The 19,158-nt window shown below is 48.2% G+C and overlaps 3 protein-coding genes across 10 annotated transcripts in view; 1 reads left to right on the forward strand and 2 right to left on the reverse strand.

The window, feature by feature from the left end:
- The window catches only part of TMEM8B (transmembrane protein 8B), a 69,681-nt gene that overhangs the window by 28,322 nt on the left and 22,201 nt on the right, over positions 1–19,158 (forward strand). For 3 of the 8 annotated variants that reach the window (XR_002737565.2, XR_002737567.2, XR_002737568.2), the window contains exons 13-14: positions 6,178–6,303; positions 12,721–12,925. Coding sequence is in view for 1 of the 8 variants with exons in the window: in XM_019816185.3 (XP_019671744.3) it covers positions 4,753–4,845 (93 nt within the window). In the remaining 7 variants the exon portion in view is untranslated. Of the gene's footprint in view, positions 1–4,752; positions 4,884–6,177; positions 6,304–12,720; positions 12,926–19,158 lie in introns of those variants that run through there. The other 5 variants (XR_002737566.2, XR_006589189.1, XR_006589187.1 and 2 more) reach the window with 4 other exon arrangements.
- LOC101088278 (olfactory receptor 13C7-like) lies at positions 788–1,804 on the reverse strand. Its single transcript, XM_003995676.3, has one exon. It carries the CDS (start codon positions 1,802–1,804, stop codon positions 788–790), a length of 1,017 nt encoding a protein of 338 aa, XP_003995725.2.
- Positions 10,716–11,663, reverse strand: LOC101095289 (olfactory receptor 13J1). The gene has a single exon (XM_003995616.4). It carries the CDS (start codon positions 11,652–11,654, stop codon positions 10,716–10,718), a length of 939 nt encoding a protein of 312 aa, XP_003995665.2. The 5' UTR covers positions 11,655–11,663.

Raw genomic sequence — 19,158 nt, forward strand, 5'->3', positions numbered from 1 at the left:
GGCAGGGCAGACTGATAGTTGTTGGGGAACTGGGAATAGTTTGGCCGGGCCTGGGCCCAGAGAGTGTGTGTGGGTGGAGTGGGGCTGAGGCAAGCAGCCAGTATGAGGTTGGATGGAGAGGTGGGGTCTGGTTTTTATCCCATGGGAAATGAGCCACTGGGGGGATTTAAGCAGGAGAGTACATGATCAGTTTGGTGTTTTTGTTTTTGTTTGTTTGGGTTTTTTTTTGAATGGGCGTTAGCTAGTGCAGAGGAAGGATTTTGAAGAGAGTTTGGAGGACAAAAATGTGGTGACACAGCTGTTGTGATACTTGAGAGAGAGATAGTGAAGGTTTTTTGAGGCAATGCCATTGAAAGGAAGGGACCCATTTAGGAGCTCTTAGGAGGTGGATTTTCTCAACTTAGTGACTAATTCGATGTGTGGGGTTGTGATGGTCAGAGAAAAGGAAGGCACGTCTCTAGTGGCTCTTGGGTTGACTGTAGGATGGCGTGGCAACCGTTAGGCTATTCACAGATTTCTCAGTCTTCCCGCTCCTTCCAGACACATGGCGAGTGTTTCACCTCCCCCTTGATGTTAGCCATGGCATGTGCTTGCGTTGGTGGATAAAGTGGAAGTGAAGCTTGAAGAGCCAGCCAGGCTTTGTCATGGTGACTAGCAATGTTCCAGGTGGTAGCTGCGTTATCATCCTGACACCCCGAGGGATGAAAACAATGGTTCAGAGCAGACCCGCCTGCCCAGTCTACTGCTGATGACCTGCCGCAAGAGTGAGAAACCAACCCTGTGGGTTTCAGCCACTGCGATTTGAAGTCATTACCATGACGGACCTAGCTGTCTTGCGTGACACAGTTGAAGAGCAACAGGGAAGGTGGGACAATTTCCTGGAGAGCAGGTCTCCCCAGAGCAGGGCTAGGACAGCAGATTTCACCTCTGCATTCCTCAGGCTGTAGATGATGGGGTTTAGTGAGGGCGTCACGACCCCATAGAACAATGCAATAATCTTATCCAGGTTGGGGTCCTCGGCCTTGGACTTGAAGTACATGAAGGAGATGGTCCCGTAGAAAACCACCACAACTGTGAGGTGGGCAGAGCAGGTGGAGAAGGCTTTGCACCGGCCTGCGGCAGAGGGCACCCTAAGGATGGCAGCAAGGATGAGAATGTAGGACAGGCAGATGAGGAGGAGTGGGGCCAGCGTCAGGACAGCCGTGGCCATGATTAATAGCAGTGCATTGAGAGAGATGTCCCCACAGGACAGTTTCAGCACTGCCAAGATCTCACAGAAGAAGTGATTGATGATATTGTGGCCACAGAAGGGGAGGCTCCAGGCGAGAAGGGACTGCAGCAGTGAATTGGCAAAACCTGTCCCCCAGCTCAGCACTGCCATCCACAGGCACGTCCACCTACTCATGATCTCTGTGTACCTAAGCGGCTGGCAGATAGCCACATAACGGTCATATGCCATCACAGCCAGGAGCAGGCACTCCGTGGAGCCCAGCGCCAGGGTCAGGTACATCTGCAGGGCACAACCAAGGAAGGAGATGGTCCTTTGGGCTTCCAGGAAGTTGGTCAGCATGAGAGGCACAAAGGAGGATGTGCCACAGATGTCCATGAGGGAGAGGTTGCTGAGAAAGAAGTACATGGGGCTGTGCAGGCGGGGGTCCAGCATGTTTAGGCCGATGAGGAGGGAGTTCCCCAGCACATTCATGGAGTAGATGCCCAGGCAGAGCACAAACAGGACCATCTCTAGGTTAGGGTGCTCGTGTAGCCCCAGCAAGATGTATTCTGTCACAGCCGTCTGGTTTGCCATCTCATTCTCCCTCCTTCCCTGTCTGGACCACACAGCTCTCAGAAAAAGCTCTTGCTGACCTGGAAGCCAAGCAGCCTGGATGTGTGCCCTGGGGCCAGGTCAGCCCTGCCGCTGCAATTTAGTTTCATCATCTGATGAGAGGATTGGACCTGTAATGTGCCTCATCTCCCTAAGTTACATCACAACTTGAGCTTGGCCTGTAAGCTGACCCTCAGCTCTGCCTCAGGTTGTGACGTAACTTAGGGAGATGAGGCACATTCTAGACCCCTAGACTCTTTGTTGTTTTCCCCAGGGTGGGTGCAGGGGAGACAAGGGTAGGATTCATGTTTGGCACACTCCTTTGTAATATAAAGAGTCCTTGGCTGTTCAGGGAAGCATCTTTTTTAGGTTATGACTCCATATGGTTGAATTTTGCTCATGGTATTTCAAATTCATTCATTTGCTGAATGGGTTTTGAATACTTATTCTGTGCTAGGTCTTGTTTAGGTGCTGTGGGTACACCAGTAAGAAAAATATATGGACAGAAACATATCACACCTATCATAAGGTTGCCCCCTTTCTTCCCTGAATTAGGTGAGATGAACTTTGGAAGGCCTGTGGGTGATGGGTGATGCTCATCTAGTGTTCCTTTGGGCATTAAGGGTCAAACATTTCCACTCCACAAGATGTGTAAGCCTGATGTGTGGTCATCTGTCTTTAAGGAATGATAGGCCATCTGTCGATTTTTTTTTTCCTTCCCTCATCCATTGATTTTTAGAAGATCATATAAGAACATAAAATTCCAGTAGAGCCACTGGTCACAGGATCTAACCCTGGTCATGCAAGCCAAGTGACTCACTTCTTGGCCTCCATGTTGCCTTATAGAATAAATTATATTGACAATGATGTCTCAGGAGGAGGGAACACCAGGCTCTAATCTGGCAGGGGTGTTGTCATTCAGTGACTAGTTTTAAAAGGGAGGGGTAGGCAGAGGTGGCAGTTCTCTCTCAGGTGGCTTTCGTTGCTCTTCTGAGCTGGTCTCATTGCCTCCTTGGGAAATGCCAGTGTCAGGAGGGGGCCCTAATGTCCCTAAGGTACAGCAGTCTTGTTAGGCAGGAAGGCTGTCTTATGGCCCAGGTAACCCCTGGTTTAAAGCAGAAACAGGAGCCGAGTGTGACATTTAACATACAGAAGATATAGTCACCTCACTCCTGGGTTGACTGTGAGGCCATTGTCCTGTGACAGCACTGGAGTTCTGTTTGTCTGTCAGGGCTGGGTTTTTTCCCCTCATTCCTCTTCCTCATTGCATCTAGCATTTGTAGGAGCTGACGGGCTCATCCTCTGCTGAATGAATCTTGTCTTTTCCCAGTGCTACATCTTGCCCAAGAAGTTTCCTTTTATTTTATTTTTTTATATTTATTTATTTTTAAGTAGGCTTCATGCCCAGTGTGGGGCCCAACACGGGGCATGAACTCACAACCCTGAGATCAAGACCTGAGCTGAGATCAAGAATCAGATGCTTAATTGACAGCCATCCAGGCATTCCCTTTTAGAGGCAGGTCCTCCCTCCCTTCCCCAGTGGAGGCTTCCTGCTCATCCTTCAGAGCCCTGTTCATTCTCTCTTCTCCCTGCTCCATGAGGGGTTACATGCTCCCTTCTTGTGTTCCCTCCACCTTTGATTGTCCCTCTGTTCTACAGTGTGCTGTGCACCCGTCCCCTCTACCAGAGAGCAGGACCCCATTTCCTTCCTTCACACACCTCCTACAGTGAGTGATGCCAAGAGCAGTCACTCAACAGATATTCAATGCATGATTCAAAAAACCTAGCTTTGCACCCCAGCGTCACTCAGCACTAATTAGCTGTGTGAGATTGACCAAGTCACATGGCTTATCTGAGACTCAGAATCCCTCTGAAAAATGGAGGTGTTGTGTAGCTCAGATGAGGCAGACCCGCAAAGGTGCTAGTGTGCTGCCTAGTGCTACATGTTGTATGAGGATCCAGATCAAAGGCTGCATCTTCAGTCACAGAGCACCTGCTGGATCTGTGCTCACCACCTCCTGACAAGAGTTCCAGCATCTGTCATGACCCCCGGCATCCCCAGAGCTGGTGCCACTGTTCCCTTCTCTGGCCTGAATTAGGGTAACTGTTAAGGGTGTTTCTGGAGATACAGAGGCAGCTGATTAATCTGGGTCAGCGCTGGACCTTACATCTTATCCACATGAGCAATTCAGGGCAGGGTTTCTCTTGCTGAGGTTTGGCAAAAAGATACAGAATTGCCTGAGTATGATGGTGGCTCATTCATTCACTCATTTAACAGATAACTGTGGAGCAGTTACTATATGCCAGGCCCTGTGCTAGGAGCTGAGAATACAGCAGAGGCTGGTGTGGCTTCCGTCCTAATACTTTACGCTCATTCCCTCACGCTAGGTGACGTTGGGCATGTCCCTTCCTCTCTCTGGGCTTTAGAAACCTCTGAGATTCTCTTTGAGTCTAGGATGTAAAGACAAAGTAAAACTTGAAATCTGTAAAGAAGTTAAAAGGAAGCACCTTTTCTAGGTTATCACTTCATGGATTATATCCACAACATTTCAGATGCAAGAATAAGGGCTTGGTCTGTACTCGGTGTGTTTTTACAAATTGAACTATGTTAACCTCAAATTCTGATACCTGACACGGGTGTGTGTGTGTGTGTGTGTGTGTGTGTGTACGCATGGTGGGGGGGGGGTTCCCAAGTAGGTGAAAGGTGGGAAACCACCTGTCCCCACATTTCTCTTCCTCACCCTCATCTCTAACAAAAAGACCAAGTGGGAATGGCAGAGGCATTTGAGGGCTTTTGAAAACAGGCTGTGGCCTGCCTGCTTGCCCCATCTCCCCTACACACACACCTGCTCCAGCCTCACCAGACCACTCCCATTAATGGACAAACCCCACACACTCCTATCTCATCCCTCTTCATACTCTTTCTTCAGCCTGGAGAGGCCTTTCTCTTCCACTCATCCTTCAAGGCTCTGCTCTCACACCCCTCCTCTGCACAGCCCGCTCAGATGCCTTCCTGGAACTGACCATCCCAACAACATGATGCTTACCGCCATAAGCACAGGTTAATTGCGTTCTGCCCTGCATTGTAGTGTGTTGTCCCTCTCTCAAATGACTGTGAGCTATTTTAATCAAAGGGTCATGTCCGATTCATCATTGTTACCTTCGGTGCCTGCACCCAGGCAGTGTTGATGATTGCCATTTGAGATCTGGTGCTATTCCGCTGCTCCAAACCCTCGTCCCGGATGTCTCACTTTGAGATCACCTCCCCCACCAACACACACACAGCAACAGAGGAGCGACTGTTGTGATTGCTGGGAGAAGGACTTTGGGGGTGCCAGTCTTCTCCCTGTCTTTCTGAAGAGCTAAGTCAGAGAGTAGTGGGTTTCCTCACAATTTAGGAGTCTGATCATAATATATTCATGGAAATTAGAACCAGCTCATGGGGTGACAGACTTATGGCCCCAAAGAAATAGGTCTGTATCTAGAAAACGCCATGTGTCCAGGTAACCGACAGCTTTGACTCTGCTCCATGGCCACAAGATGGGACACCAGAGAGCGGCTGCTGTTCCCTGGGTGCATCAGTTAAGATGAGCTAGGTTTTGCTGCAGTAACACATAATCTTAGTGGCTTCCCATGACAAAGGTTTACTTCTTTCTCATGCTACATGTCCTTTGTAGGTCTCTAGGGGGTTCTGTTCCATGTGTCTTCCTCAGAGATCCTGGCTGATGGAGGCTCCACCATCTGGACATCACAGGTTGTGATGGCTGGGGAAGGACACACTAGGGCATTCACACCAGCAGTTACATGCTCCGCCCCAGAAGTGTCACATCTGCCCACACTTCACTGGCCCTGTGTAATCCTACCACATGCTGGGAGGAGGAGAACCTGAAATATTGCTGAGTATTTTGGTACGATATTATCTCACAGTACACTCAGAAAACCACTCTGGCATCTATCTGCCAATGTCTCACACTCTGTCATGTTCTGGAAAATCAGGTTCACACAGAGATAGCAAACCGAGTGTCTGAGAATAATTGTCTAATTCCACGCCCTAGATTTAGACCTCCTGAGAGTCAAGGTGATGCCGTAAGCTAGGACTGGGAGCCCTGGGACAGGAGCGATTGTTGCCTTTGTTCTGATTCTGCTGTATGACCTTGGTCAAATTTCCCCTTCTGTGAATGGAAGCACTCGATTAGGTGACTTCTAGTACTCTGTAACCCCTGAAACATTTCCTCATTCTGTCTAGCAACTTCCAAGCCTGAGGTCTGACAGACCCAGGGTTACTTTGCAAGGTAAATATTGTATCAATTTCATTGACTGGCGACTAGTTTGAACCATTTGATATTTTATTTTAGGCTTCACAAATTATTTTAAAAGAAAGGTGATGGGAATAAGAGGACCAAAGCTTCCGTTACAAGTTCCCTGACATGACTGGATCTAGGATTCCTGCTTCACTACTTCCTCGCTGGATGGCAGAGCAGGTGAGTGTGGGCTTTGGAGTCAGACCAACCAGGGCCCAAGTCCCAGACCTGCCACTTGCTCACAGTTTTCCGAGCCTCACCTTCCTCACCTGTAAAGTGGAGATAAGTGGGGTAGTTTTGAGGATCCAGCGAGACAAGGCATGCAGAGCTCTTAGCACAGAGCCTGGCACATGATAAGCAATCAGTAAGTGGTAGCCAATATTACTAGTATCATTACGTCCTTTCACAAGCAAATATTCCGGTTTTCATACACTGAAAAAAGGTTTCATGAGAACAGCCCACATGCTAGATCGATTGTCCTTACCTCACACCTACTGCCCAGTGACATTAGCACCTGCAGGTAGCTGGAGCGGGCTGTCAGGTGTTCTGACCCGAGGCTTGGGAGACAGAGCCGGCAAGTGCTGAGCTTGTTACAAGCACACACACTGTTCTGGGATGGGCCAGGGCCAAGGCCTCCAGGACCAGCTCTTGGTCCCCTGCCACACAGCTCTCCTGCTCTGGGCCCCGGGGGACCTCTCAGTCCCTGCTCAATTTAAAGTTCAAACTCTGGAACCACACAAGTTTGAGGGTTTGGGAGCTGTGGGGCTTGGACACCCCAGGATTCTTGTGCTTTCCCAGGAGGGCCTGGTTGCAGTGAGGTGGGCACAGGAGAGACACGGGACAGATTCTGACTGAGTCTCGTTGCTGTCCTGCCCCTTGGATCTGAGGACTGGAGTTTGTGGCCCCCTGCCGCAGGCCTGCGTGTCTTGGTCCGTGAAAAGGGGCATCTTCATTCAGGAATGTTGTGAGGATGGGGACTCGTGAAAGTTTAGCAAAGTAAATCGCTGTCTAGAGTATGAGGCCCTGAGCACTTGTGAGGGAGATTAAGTCAGGGATCTAATCACGGGTCTCTATAGGTTTCCTTGCCCTTCTCTTCCCTTCCTATCTCCTTATGTTTCCTTTCCTTTCCATTTCCTTCACTTAAAATTTTTTAAGTGTATTTCTTTTGAGAAAGATTGAGAGAGAGAGAGAGAGCATGCAGGGGAGGGGCAGAGAGAGAGGGGAAAGAGAATCCCAAGCAGGCTCTGCACTGTCAGCATAGAGCCCGATGTGGGGCTCGAACTCATGAACTGTGAGATCATGACCTGAGACAAAACCAAGAATTGGACTCTTAACCGACTGAGCCACCCAGGTGCCCCTCCCTTTCCTTCATAATAAAGAATAACAACTTGTCGCAGTTTAGGAACTACAACACAGCCTTCACTAAAACAGTGGCAGCTACAGATTTTCCCGTGATACTATGTCTTGTCCTTTGGGATTTTTATCAAGATCACAGGTCAAAGTAAAACATTCGAAGATTGGTACTATTTGTTTTCTACATGGTCATGGACCAGTGCCCTCTTGCTGCCCACGGACACCTGGAACCCAACACCATCCCCTCACTGCTCTCATTTTCTCCATTTCTGTCTCAAGGGGCAGCAGCGCTATCCACCCAAATAAGCCTGAAACCCAAGCTTCAACCCACACAGCCATTCTCTCTCTCGTCCACCTCTGTAGTCATCTGTAGATCCCAAATATTTCCCAGCTGCCCTCTCTCCGCTTGGTTGCCCGCCTGGTCAGGCCTCATGAGAGACTGGCTTATGGATTATGTCAACAGCTTCCTCACTGCATGCCCCTCAGGCTGGAGGCCTTCTCATCCGTGCTCTACTCTGGAGCCAGGAGATCGTCCATTTCTTTTTTTTTTAAATTTTTTTTTCAACGTTTATTTTATTTTTGGGACAGAGAGAGACAGAGCATGAACGGGGGAGGGGCAGAGAGAGAGGGAGACACAGAATCGGAAACAGGCTCCAGGCTCGGAGCCATCAGTCCAGAGCCCGACGCGGGGCTCGAACTCACGGACCGCGAGATCGTGACCTGGCTGAAGTCGGACGCTTAACCGACTGCGCCACCCAGGCGCCCCGATCGTCCATTTCTTAAAAATGAATCACCTTATTTTTAAGTTCTAAGTCGCGTTCATGTTATAAATATTGGAAATATTGGAATTAGTTAAATAAAGAAACAATCCTTATCTAACCTATCAATCCTATCTAACCCCACCACCCAGTGGAAACTCTTAATATTTTGTCATAGTTTCCCCGAATTTTTTGCATATATACTTATTCATAAATCCATAACAAAAATACTTAAATAATATTGGGATCGCAGTGAATACAAAGTTGTGAATTCTGCTTTTTTCTATTTAACTATATTGGGAGCATTTTCCATTATCAAATATTCTTCAGAAAATAAGACTTTTTTGAAGGCTGCATCATATTCTATTATTGGACACCACCAAGATTTATTTGGACATTCTTCTATGATTAGATGTTAAGATTCTTACAACTTCCTGTTACTGTAAATAATGCTGTGATTAATGTCCGTATATATATATCCTTATTCATAGATCTTTGCACCGCTAATGATCATATTAGACTAATTCCTACAAGTAGACGTGTTAGGTCACAGAGTCCAGCAGTTTTTAAGTCTTTTGATTCATACTTCTGACTGATTTTTTTTTTTACATTTATTTATTTTTGAGAGACAGAGACAGTGCGAGCAGGGGAGGGGTAGAGAGAGAGGGAGACACAGAATCTGAAGCAGGTTCCAGGCTGCCAGCTGTCAGCACATAGCCCGACGCGGGGCTCGAACTCACAAACCATGAGATCATGATCTGAGCCAAAGTTGGACGCTCAACCGACTGAGCCACCCAGGCGCCCCCATACTTCTGGCTGATTTTGCCAGGAATTTATATTAACTTATTCCCACCCTCACCAGCAGTGGATGACATTACTTCTTCACTGCACCTTCATTACCAACGGACAATAAAAAAGTTCTTCACCAATTTCATCGGTGAAAATGATATCTAATCACTAATCTAAAAGTAAATGTGATTTTAACACCCCCAATGCCCACCTGATAACATCCAGATTCTTGTCCTGGCATCAAAGTTGGGCATCTTTGTGGGCAGCCTTCACTCTGGCCTGGTCAGAAAGGGCTGAGCTTCGGCGAGCAGGCTGTGCTTCTTTCCTCCGTGCCTCTGTTCTGACCGACATGGGAAGCAGAAAGAGGGACTGGAGGGGAACAGAGGGCTCAAGCAAGGATTCTGCTTTCCTGCAGCGGGGGGCAGGCAGGAGAGCTGGACTGCTTCCTGGAGGCCAAGGCTAGCTTCCCCATCACGCAGACAGTACCACTGAGGCCAGAGGGGGGCAGGGAAGGGAGATGCCCTGTGAATCTGCATCCATTTCTGCTGTGTGCTCACTGAGTTCTCAGAAAGGAAAGCTGAGAAGAGGCTGAGCACCAGGAAGGGGCAGCTCTGGCAGGATCCCCGCAATGAGGTAAGGAAGGATAGAGCAAGTCTCCCCAAAGCCAGGTGAGGCCTGGATGCTGGGCTGGGAGGCACGGAAGAGGCTGCTTTTCGTGCTCAAGAGAGACATCGGGAACACAGGCCCTGGGCTGTTCAGGGTTATAGGTGCCCTGGTGGCCAGACGGGTCTGGAAATCATGGATTCTGGGCCTCATCACTTCCTCTACTGTCACCTCCCTGGGTACCATGCCTGTCATCTCTGAACTTAGCTCCGCTCAGATTCAGGAAGGACCCCGGGCTCTGCCACTATCACCCCTACACTGATGTGTTCGTGAATGTATTTAAGAAACCTATGGGAGGCCTAGGGTTGGGCAGGGCTGGGCTGTGAGGCCAGAGTGGATTCTTACCTTTTCTGCTCTTATAGTAACACTGAAAATAAAGCAGGAGGAGCTCAGTGAGGGGCAAAGCTTCGTGGGGGAGGTGGCATTCGAGCTGGCCCTTGACAGTCAGGCCATCCTTTTACATGTGGAGTTGTGCTGCCTCGTGGGAAGAGCAAAAGAGCACAGAGCTGGGCAGTGCTGGCCAATCCCGGGGCTCACACCTGGCTGGCACGTGTGGCTGTCAGGAGGGGGAATGTGGGGCAGGAGCCCAGGGGTTAGTCAGGACTAGCAGGGCCGGCTTGTGAGGGCCCTGAATGCCCCCACTGAGAAGCTTATGCTTTGTTCTGAGGGCAGTGGGCAGCCACTGGGTTTCAGTCAGGAGAGGGTGTGATCACATGTGCTTTTCAAAAAGGCCCCTCTATCTAGAGGCCCCTCTATCTATCCCCCAGGGAGGATAGAGTGGAAGGAGACTGAGAGTGAAGTCTTGAGGCCAGCCAGGAGCCGGTGTAGAGGTGCAGGCGGTGGTGCCGAGAGCTGGCCAGGCCATGCCAGGGGAGGAACCAAGCGGTGCTTTGTGAGCCCTTCTGTGGCGGCCCCAGTGGGACTCGATGCTGGCTTTCTGGGGTGAAGATTCCAGCCACACAGCCCTGCACCACACCTGTCCTCCCTATAGGAGGCCTCACCCACTACCCTAAAGAGCCCAGGTGTCCCTCACTTGGAGGTCCAACTTCTACCCCACAGTTTCCTGGCAGCCTCCTTCACTTCCGTGTTCCTCAAGCTGTAGATGACAGGGTTCAGCATGGGCGTGACCACGGCATAGAGGACCGTGAAGACCTCGTCAGAGATGCGTGCCTTCTTGCTCTTGGGTTTCATGTACGTGAATATTACGGTGCCATAGAAAAGCATCACCACAGCCAGATGTGCCGAGCAGGTGGAGAAGGCTTTGCGGCGCCCAGCGGCTGAAGGCACCCTCAGGATGGTGGCCAGAATAAGTATGTAGGACAGGCAGATGAATGCCAGGGGTACAGGCAGCAGCAGAATGGCGCCCACCAGCAGGAAGACTTCACTGACTGACGTGTCGCCGCATGCCAGCTTCAGCACTGCCAGGATCTCACAGGTGAAGTGACTAACCACTTGGCGGCCACAGAAGGGCAACCTCATGGCAATGACCGTCTCAGTCACCGACTTGAAGAGGCAGAGGCCCCAGGCGGTTCCCGCCAGGAAGAAGCAGAGCCGGTGGCTCATGAGCACGGGGTACCTGAGTGGCCGGCAAATGGCCAGGTAGCGATCGTAGGCCATGATAGCGAGCAGTAGACACTCTGTGGAGCCTGCGGACAGGCTCAGACACATCTGGACTGCACAGCCAATAAAGGAGATGGTCTTCTGAGCTGACAGGAGGTGGACCAGCATCAGAGGCACAAAGGTGGACGTGTAGCAGATGTCCAGGATGGAGAGGTTGCCCAGGAAGAAGTACATGGGTGTGTGCAGGCGGACATCTAAGACACTCACTGCCACGATGGCAGTGTTTCCCAGCAGGGTCACCAGGTACATGGCTGAGCACAGAGGGAAGAGCAGGTGCTCCAGGGCCGGGTAGCCAGAAAATCCTTTCAGAAAGAACTCAGAGATCTCTGTCCTATTGACCAGCTCCATACTGCAGCGCTCAGGGGGGCACACAGCTGGGATGGAGGGAAAGAGGGTGTACGGTGGTGGAGAGCCCACAGAACCTCTTTTGGGTTGGGGTGCCTGGGTGGTTCAGTCAGTTGAGCATCCGACTTTGGCTCAGGTCAGGACTTTACAGTCCATGAGTTCAAGCCCTGTGTTGGGCTCTGTGCTCTCATTGCAGAACCTGCTTTAGATCCTCTGTCTCCCTTTCTCTCTCTGCCCTTCCCCTGCTCGTGCTCTCTCTCTCTCTCTCAAAAATAAACATTAAAAAAAGAACATCTTTTGGGTTGAAGCATACTGCTTGGGCCTTTTCCGGCTTTTATGCACAGTCTGTCCTCGAGTTTGGACAATTTGCACACCTCTCGGCCGCAATTCATCCACGTGAAAAGTGGGCATTGATCTGGATCAGCATTTCCCTAAGAGAGTGTTAATGGAAATGTTAGTAGGCAATCTGAAAAATTAATTTGAGATCCCACTAGATTAAGTGAAAGTAAATAAAGTTCTTTACTGCAGGACTTCTCAGAGCCTTATATGCCAATGTGATTTGTGACTTTCCAAAAGTGGTACAGGGCATGTAGTCCCCAAACTTATTTGACCATGGGTATCATTCTTTTTACATTAATCTACAGCACATAAGTATTCTACTAACATAGTTTGGGGAAAAAAGTATACTGGATCAGAGGTCTTCAAATTAATGTGTACTAGAATCACCTGGAAAGTTTGTTAAAATACAGATTGTGTTGTTCCATCCGCAGAGTTTCTGACTCAGTTTGCCTGGGTGATGCTGCTTCTGCTGGCCACAGTGTCACACTTGAGAATCCCTGGGCTACGTGGTTCCTGAGGTTCCTCCTGGCTTTAAGGAACCTCTGAGCTGCTTTATACTGTTCCCACTGTTGGGAATGCCCTTTTCCCTTACTTATCAGCCTGCAGAAATCTGATTTGTGTCTTCAGGTTAGCTCTGGTCTCCATGCATGAAGCATACATGTGCCTCACATTGGAGGGGCTGCTGATCTCTGAGCTTATCAGTTGGCTCATCCAACCTGTCCTTCCACAGGGCCTGTTTGTCAGCTACTGTGTGTGGATTGACCTTCAGAATCTGCCTTCATCACAGGCTTTTGAGCTGAAATTTGAAGGACTAGTTGGCCTGGCCCCAAACCTCCTATTTTCTCTGGGCCTGAGCTGCTTGGACTTCATGAATTCCTAAGGCATCTGCATGGAAAACTCCCTGAGAGGTGAATCCATTGGATCTCATTGCACAGGTAGGAAGCTGAGGTCACATCGTAAGCCTCTGGTAAGGTGGGCCTAGAATCTAGTCCTCCCAAATGCATGGCACTGACCTCATGCTCACGGCAGAGATTTGCTTCTGTCGAGCACCAAATGTTGGTTGTTCTTTAATCACAATGGATGAACATCTTTCTCCCACATTCTCCCCTCAGTCTTCTTACCAGGTAATGAGCCTGAGTCAACATGTCCCATGGACATACTTAGTGTTTCAGACACTTGCAGGATGTCAATAAACCCATGGGACACACTGCCCAAGCCCGGATCTAGAGTGAGCACCAGTTCCTGTCCGTGCCTCACTTGCATGAGAGTTTCCTTCTTTTACTCCTCCTGTGTTTATCCATTCCAGAATGAAGGAGAGATTGAGCTCCTATTACAGGCATCATGCTAGGCATTAGGGGAACAAATATGCTCCTGGGCCACTAAATTCAAACCATTTCTATGCGGAAATCATCTCCAATTTCCTTGCCTTGCCTCATCCTGCTTCTATTTGCGGGCCTCTAGTGACAGGAAGCCTACTTCTCCCATGGACATACTTCTTCCTTTTTTTTTTTTCTCTCTTTCTGTTAAGCCATGCTAAGGGTCACAAAAATCCTTCCCAGTATGGAGTCTCTGGGTGTTATTGGGCCTGCACCACCCAGCAAAGTTCAAGGCGAGTGGCCCCTGTGGACACTTTCCTCTCACACAGAATAAACACAGGGTCCAGGGCTCTGGGTCCTACTGCAGGAACGAAGGGCCTCTTCTGCAGCAGGGAGAGCTCTGCCCTAGTCTTGGGACCTCAAATAGAAGGTCTTGCCTTTTCTTGACTGTGTCTGGACACATTGTGGGGTAGAGGAGTGTGATCTGCAAGTTTCCTCCAAGATTCGGCTGGGAAAACCTGAGACAGGGCTCATGGAGGGGCACCTCTATTTAACAGAGTGTCAATAGCAGCAGGCGCTGTGCCAGGGCTGTGGGCAGCATAGAGGTGGCACTGTGCTTTCCTGAAGCCCCAGTAGTCGGGCCATGCCATAGCTTCCTTTACACGGTTCCACATACTATAATCTATCCCCTAAAGTCACTAACAAACATAAGCAGCTGTTGGCTCTCTATCGCAATATACATACACCCACGTAATGTCCCCATATATGCCCCCAACTCCATTTGTGTGTACAAACAACTGTTTGACCCCCCCCCCCCGTATGTACATACGTGCCTGTGTGTGTATATGCCACACATGGGCTCATGTATGTGCCTGTATGGTCATCCACGTGAGTGTATGCATATGTGTAGCTGGCACTCTCTCATGGGCTCTCTCTCTCTCTCTCTCTCTCTCTCTCTCTCTCACACACACACACACACACACACACACATACACACCTGGTAGTACGGATCCTTGGACTTGTGGCCAAGGCTTCAGAGGACCAAGCAGGACTACTAGGATGAATGGAGACCAAGCTGGGACCCTGGACGTGTCAGTAGAGAAGGAACAGCCCTTGGGGTAGGGAGCAAACTTTGTCTGGACTGAACCAGGAAGACAGAGAAACATCAGAGCAGGGACATGGTCACCAAACCAGCTCTAATGTCTTGTCTGCTTTCCAGCCTGTGTGCTGAGTTGCTGTCTCTCCCTGCTCTTTTGTCTCCCCTTTAGCTGGAGGATGAGGGCCTCTGGGAAGAGGGGCCAAGAAGGGATGTGTATGGATGCTATGGAACTCTGGTTCTCAAAGCAGGGCTAGGAAGTTTTGTCTGCAGAGCCTACAGTGTCCTTTCTGCCTCTGCCTTACTCCTGGCCATCTGCTACCTAAAAACCAGTTCAGATGCTACCCCCACCAGGGAGCCTTCCTTTGTTTCTCCCGGGCCACCTTGAGCCCTCTCTCCTTTGTGCACAGCCCTGCTGGCATTTTCAAGGTGGCACTCACCTCTCTCACTCACTTCTCGCTTGTTGCCTACCCTGCCAGCCCACAGGGGTGGCATCTCCTCCCCCAGGTTCTGAAGGCCATGTTGAAGCATCAACTTCTTCCTGTCTTGATGTGACTTCATGGAGCTAAGACAAATTGGGAGTGAACAGCTGGGTGACAAACATGAGCTATTCCTAATCTGGAGGACAGGCTGGCAGAAGTGGAAGGGTCTCACAGCTCACATAGACCAACCCCTTTTTACATATGGGGAGACTGAGGTCCAGAGAGAGAAGGGCTTGCCCAGCATCATCACACACTGAGTTGGAGGGGGAAGCCAAGGTTCCAGTAATTCCTTGGAGGTCCTGACTCCTAGCCAAGGCCCCTTTACCTGCCCCCATATCTCCATTTTTTTTACTTACCTTGAGGCTTTTTCAGATTCGTGTCCCTTGTTCCCTGGAATATACTTTAGAGACCAGGAACCTTCTTTGGTTGCAGCTAGGAGAACACAGTTCAAAGAAGTGGGCCCAAGCCTCCTTTACACAGGGAACCCTGGTGGGCAGGACATGGGGTTTCACACTGACTCAGCTTTCCCAACTAAGAACACATGCCTAGACTTTTGCAAAATTCAGTGAAGTGTTTGCAACTCAATAGAATTAAGTAGAGCTTTTAGAATTGGGTGGAATTAGGTAAAGTACTCAAAATTCAGTGGGACGTTCTCTGAAGAGTATCACACTTGTTGGAATTAGGAAATTCTGATGGGCTCAAGGCTGAACAGGGCACTCAGTAGGTTACTGCGGCCTCCCAGAGACTCCTTGACCCGGGTGGCTCCTGGCTCCATCGTGGCCGACAGCCTCCCAGGGAGCAGGCTGGTCAAATGGAGTAGGCACCTTTCAAAGCTCCCTATGTGCCAAGGGACTGTGCAATCCCCAAGGCAATTTAGAGGGAGAAGGGGAAATGTACCCAGCGTAGAAACTTTGGGGTGCTTCAGGGATGATGTCCCAAAGACCCAATTACACAGAGTCTATTTGGAAATCTTAATTGGTGTGAAAAAGTTGGAGAAAGTGACTCAGGGTCGGGATCCGCACTCACAGATCAGTCCCCAGCCAGTGTGACCCAAGCATGTTTATAGAATGAGTAAATGAGTGAGTGGATGAGCAGTTAAATAAATGCATAAAGAGTTCTCAGCGAATAAATTTAAACATTAATGAATGGTGAGTACACAAATGATAGGCAGGTTGCTTTCCAGGAGAGTTAAAGGTCCTGGTTCAACTGTCATAAGGATCTCAAGAAAATACAAAATCTGGAAAGAGTGTAACGAGGAGGGAACTAGATGAAAAGAGACAAACAGAATTACAGAATATCAGAGCAAGGAGTCCATATTTACCATCCTGGCCCACCCTCATTGTAGAGACAAGAAAACTGCTCTAGAGAGGAAGGAGCTGGCTCAGTGTCCGGGGTTTGCTCTGTGACGCTGATTTGTCTGCCCTTGAATGCATCTCCCTCAGTGCAAAGCAGGTCTGCCCAGGTCAGGCAGTGACTGGGTGCCTCTCACTGCACCCGGCTCCTCTTCTCCAACCTCAAAACAGGCATCTTGATGGTTGCTCCTTGAGGTTCCTTCTAGTTCTCAGAGTCCATGCCTCTGTGGGGTGGAGGGCCTCTTTATCAAATAGGGTCATTTTATTTCAGAGCTGGCTATTGTTATTGTTATTGGATTTTTATTTAACTATTTTAAAATACAAGTGACTTTATTAGCTTTTTTTGTATTTATACAAGCTATACATATAGAACATTCTTTTATTACTTTACTTTTTTTTTTTAACATTTATTCATTTTTTGAGACACTGAGAGAGGCAGTACAAGGGGGGGAAGGACAGAGAGAGAGGGAGACACAGAATTGGAAGCAGGCTCCGGGCTCTGAGCTGTCAGTACAGAGCCCATCATGGGGCTCGAACTCATGAACAGTGAGATCATGACCTGAGCCGAAGTGGGACACTTAACCGACCGAGCCGCCCAGGTACCCCCAGAACATTCTTTTAAAAAAACATGAAGAGGGGCGCCTGGGTGGCTCAGTCAGTTAAGCGTCCGACTCTTGATCTCAGCTCAGGTCAAGATCTCATGATTTGTGAGTTTGAGCCCCACATCGGACTCCATGCTGACAGCACAGAACCTGCTTGGGATTCTGTCTCTCCCACTCTCTCTGCCCCTCCCCCACTTGTTCTCTCTCTGTCTCTCTCAAAATAAATAAATAAATAAGCTTAAAAAAATAAAAAGATGCAAAGAATACAAAAGTGTATGATGTAAAAGTTATACTCCTTCTTCATGCTCCCTCTCCCTGACTTCCCAAAGGTAGCCAGTGTTCTAATTTTATGTGTGTCTATCTACATATTTTTCTGGTCCTTTACATATGCATATCTACATAGAAAGATCAATTTTGTAATCATATGTAAATATGGCTTTAAAGCATGCTTTCTTGTTCTAGTCTTATTAAAGATAAGTGATGTACAATTGCTTATATTTAAATCATGTAATCTGATGAATTTTAACATAAGCGTATAGTCATGAAGCCATCAGCACAATCAAGACTGAGAATTTATCTGTCATCCCCACAGTTTCCTCATGTTCCTGGGTAATCCATTCCTCCCTCCCCAAACCAGGCTATCTCTATTGTGTTTTCTGTTCACTAGATTACATGCATTTTTCTAGCATTATATTTGTTGCAACACTGTTTACCAATACTAATTTTTCATATATTTATGGATCTCTTTCTAGACATAGTATTATGTTTTAAATAAATTTTATTGTCTCTTACAGTCCTCATACCACACTGTTTTAATTACTGTAGATTACTAGTCTATATTGATATCTTTTAGGTCACATTCCTTCTTACTAGCCTTTTTCAATAGTATCTTAGTTTTTCTAGCACATTTCCTTTTCCAGAAACATTTTGCAGTCATTTTGACAAATTTCATGAAATCTCTTCTGACATTTTGCCTTTAATTCATTAACTAATTTGGGAGGCAGTATTGACATCATTATAAAATCAAATTTTCTCATCCAGGAATATTGTTTGTTTCTCCATTAATCCAGATCTTTTACTGTATCCATCATGATCATAGAGCTCTTCTCCTTCTAATATGTTAATGAAGTGATTTACATCAATATATATTTTTTCCCAAGGTCAAACTCTTCTTATATTTCTGGGATAAACCCTTCTGCCTCTTGGTGTTTTATTCTTGTCAGAGATGCAAGATTGATTTGGGGGTGAGCTGATGGCCTCTAGCTTCTGGGCTCCACCTGGTGGACATCAAGCCAATCTTGATGATCTTTGGGAGGACGTGGTCGGAACAGCTATGAAGCCCTGAATTCCAAGGCTCAGGCCTAGGGAGATCACTATGGTGGCAGGATGACAGATCAAGGAATCCGGTGGACATAAAATCTGTGTGCCCCAGTTATGTGGCTGTGCACCCTGTCACCTTGGGCTCTACTAGCTTCTAACTGAGGGAAGAGACCAAATGTGTATTAAAAGAATCTATTCTCAGGGCACCTGGGTGCGTCAGTCTGTTAAGCTTCTGACTTTGGCTCAGGTCATGATCTAACTGTTTGTGAGTTCAAGCCCTGAATGGGGCCCTGCACTGACAGCTCAGAGCCTGGGCCCTGCTTGGGATTCTGTGTCTCCCTCTCCCTCTGCCCTTCCCCAGCTCATGCTCTGTCTCTCAAAAATAAATAAATGTTAAAAGAATCTATTCTCGGGGCGCCTGGGTGGCTCAGTCGGTTAAGCGGCCAACTTCAGCTCAGGTCACGATCTCGCTCGACGTTCGAGCCCCGCGTCGGGCTCTGGGCTGATGGCTCAGAGCCTGGAGCCTGCTTCCGATTCTGTGTCTCCCTCTCTCGCTGACCCTCCCCCATTCATGCTCTGTCTCTCTCTCTGTCTCAAAAATAAATAAACGTTAAAAAAAATAAAAAAAAAATCTATTCTCTCAGAATCCAGCAGTCTATTCACTAATATGTCCTTTCTCTAAGCTTTATAATTATCTTTATGTCATTTTCAATGAGGCCAAAACCTAAAATATACCTTCACTTTTATGAATCTGGATGCCTTTCATATCAATAAACTTACAAGTCAGAGAAGTATATATCAACTTTGGTCCAGAAAGTAAGATCTTGAATCCTTGGCACCAGCCAAGTTTAGAAACTCAACACTTGTATGGATGGCTTCCCCAAAAGTTGTAGAAAATAAAACTTTTACATGTTTAAATGAAAATAAATTCTTAACAGCACCAAAAAATCAGAGACAGTGCTACCAGCAGACCAGAAATGTCAAGGAATTGCTGAAAATG

The sequence above is a fragment of the Felis catus genome, chromosome D4, assembly GCF_018350175.1.
Source record: "Felis catus isolate Fca126 chromosome D4, F.catus_Fca126_mat1.0, whole genome shotgun sequence".
Lineage (NCBI taxonomy): Eukaryota > Metazoa > Chordata > Mammalia > Carnivora > Felidae > Felis > Felis catus.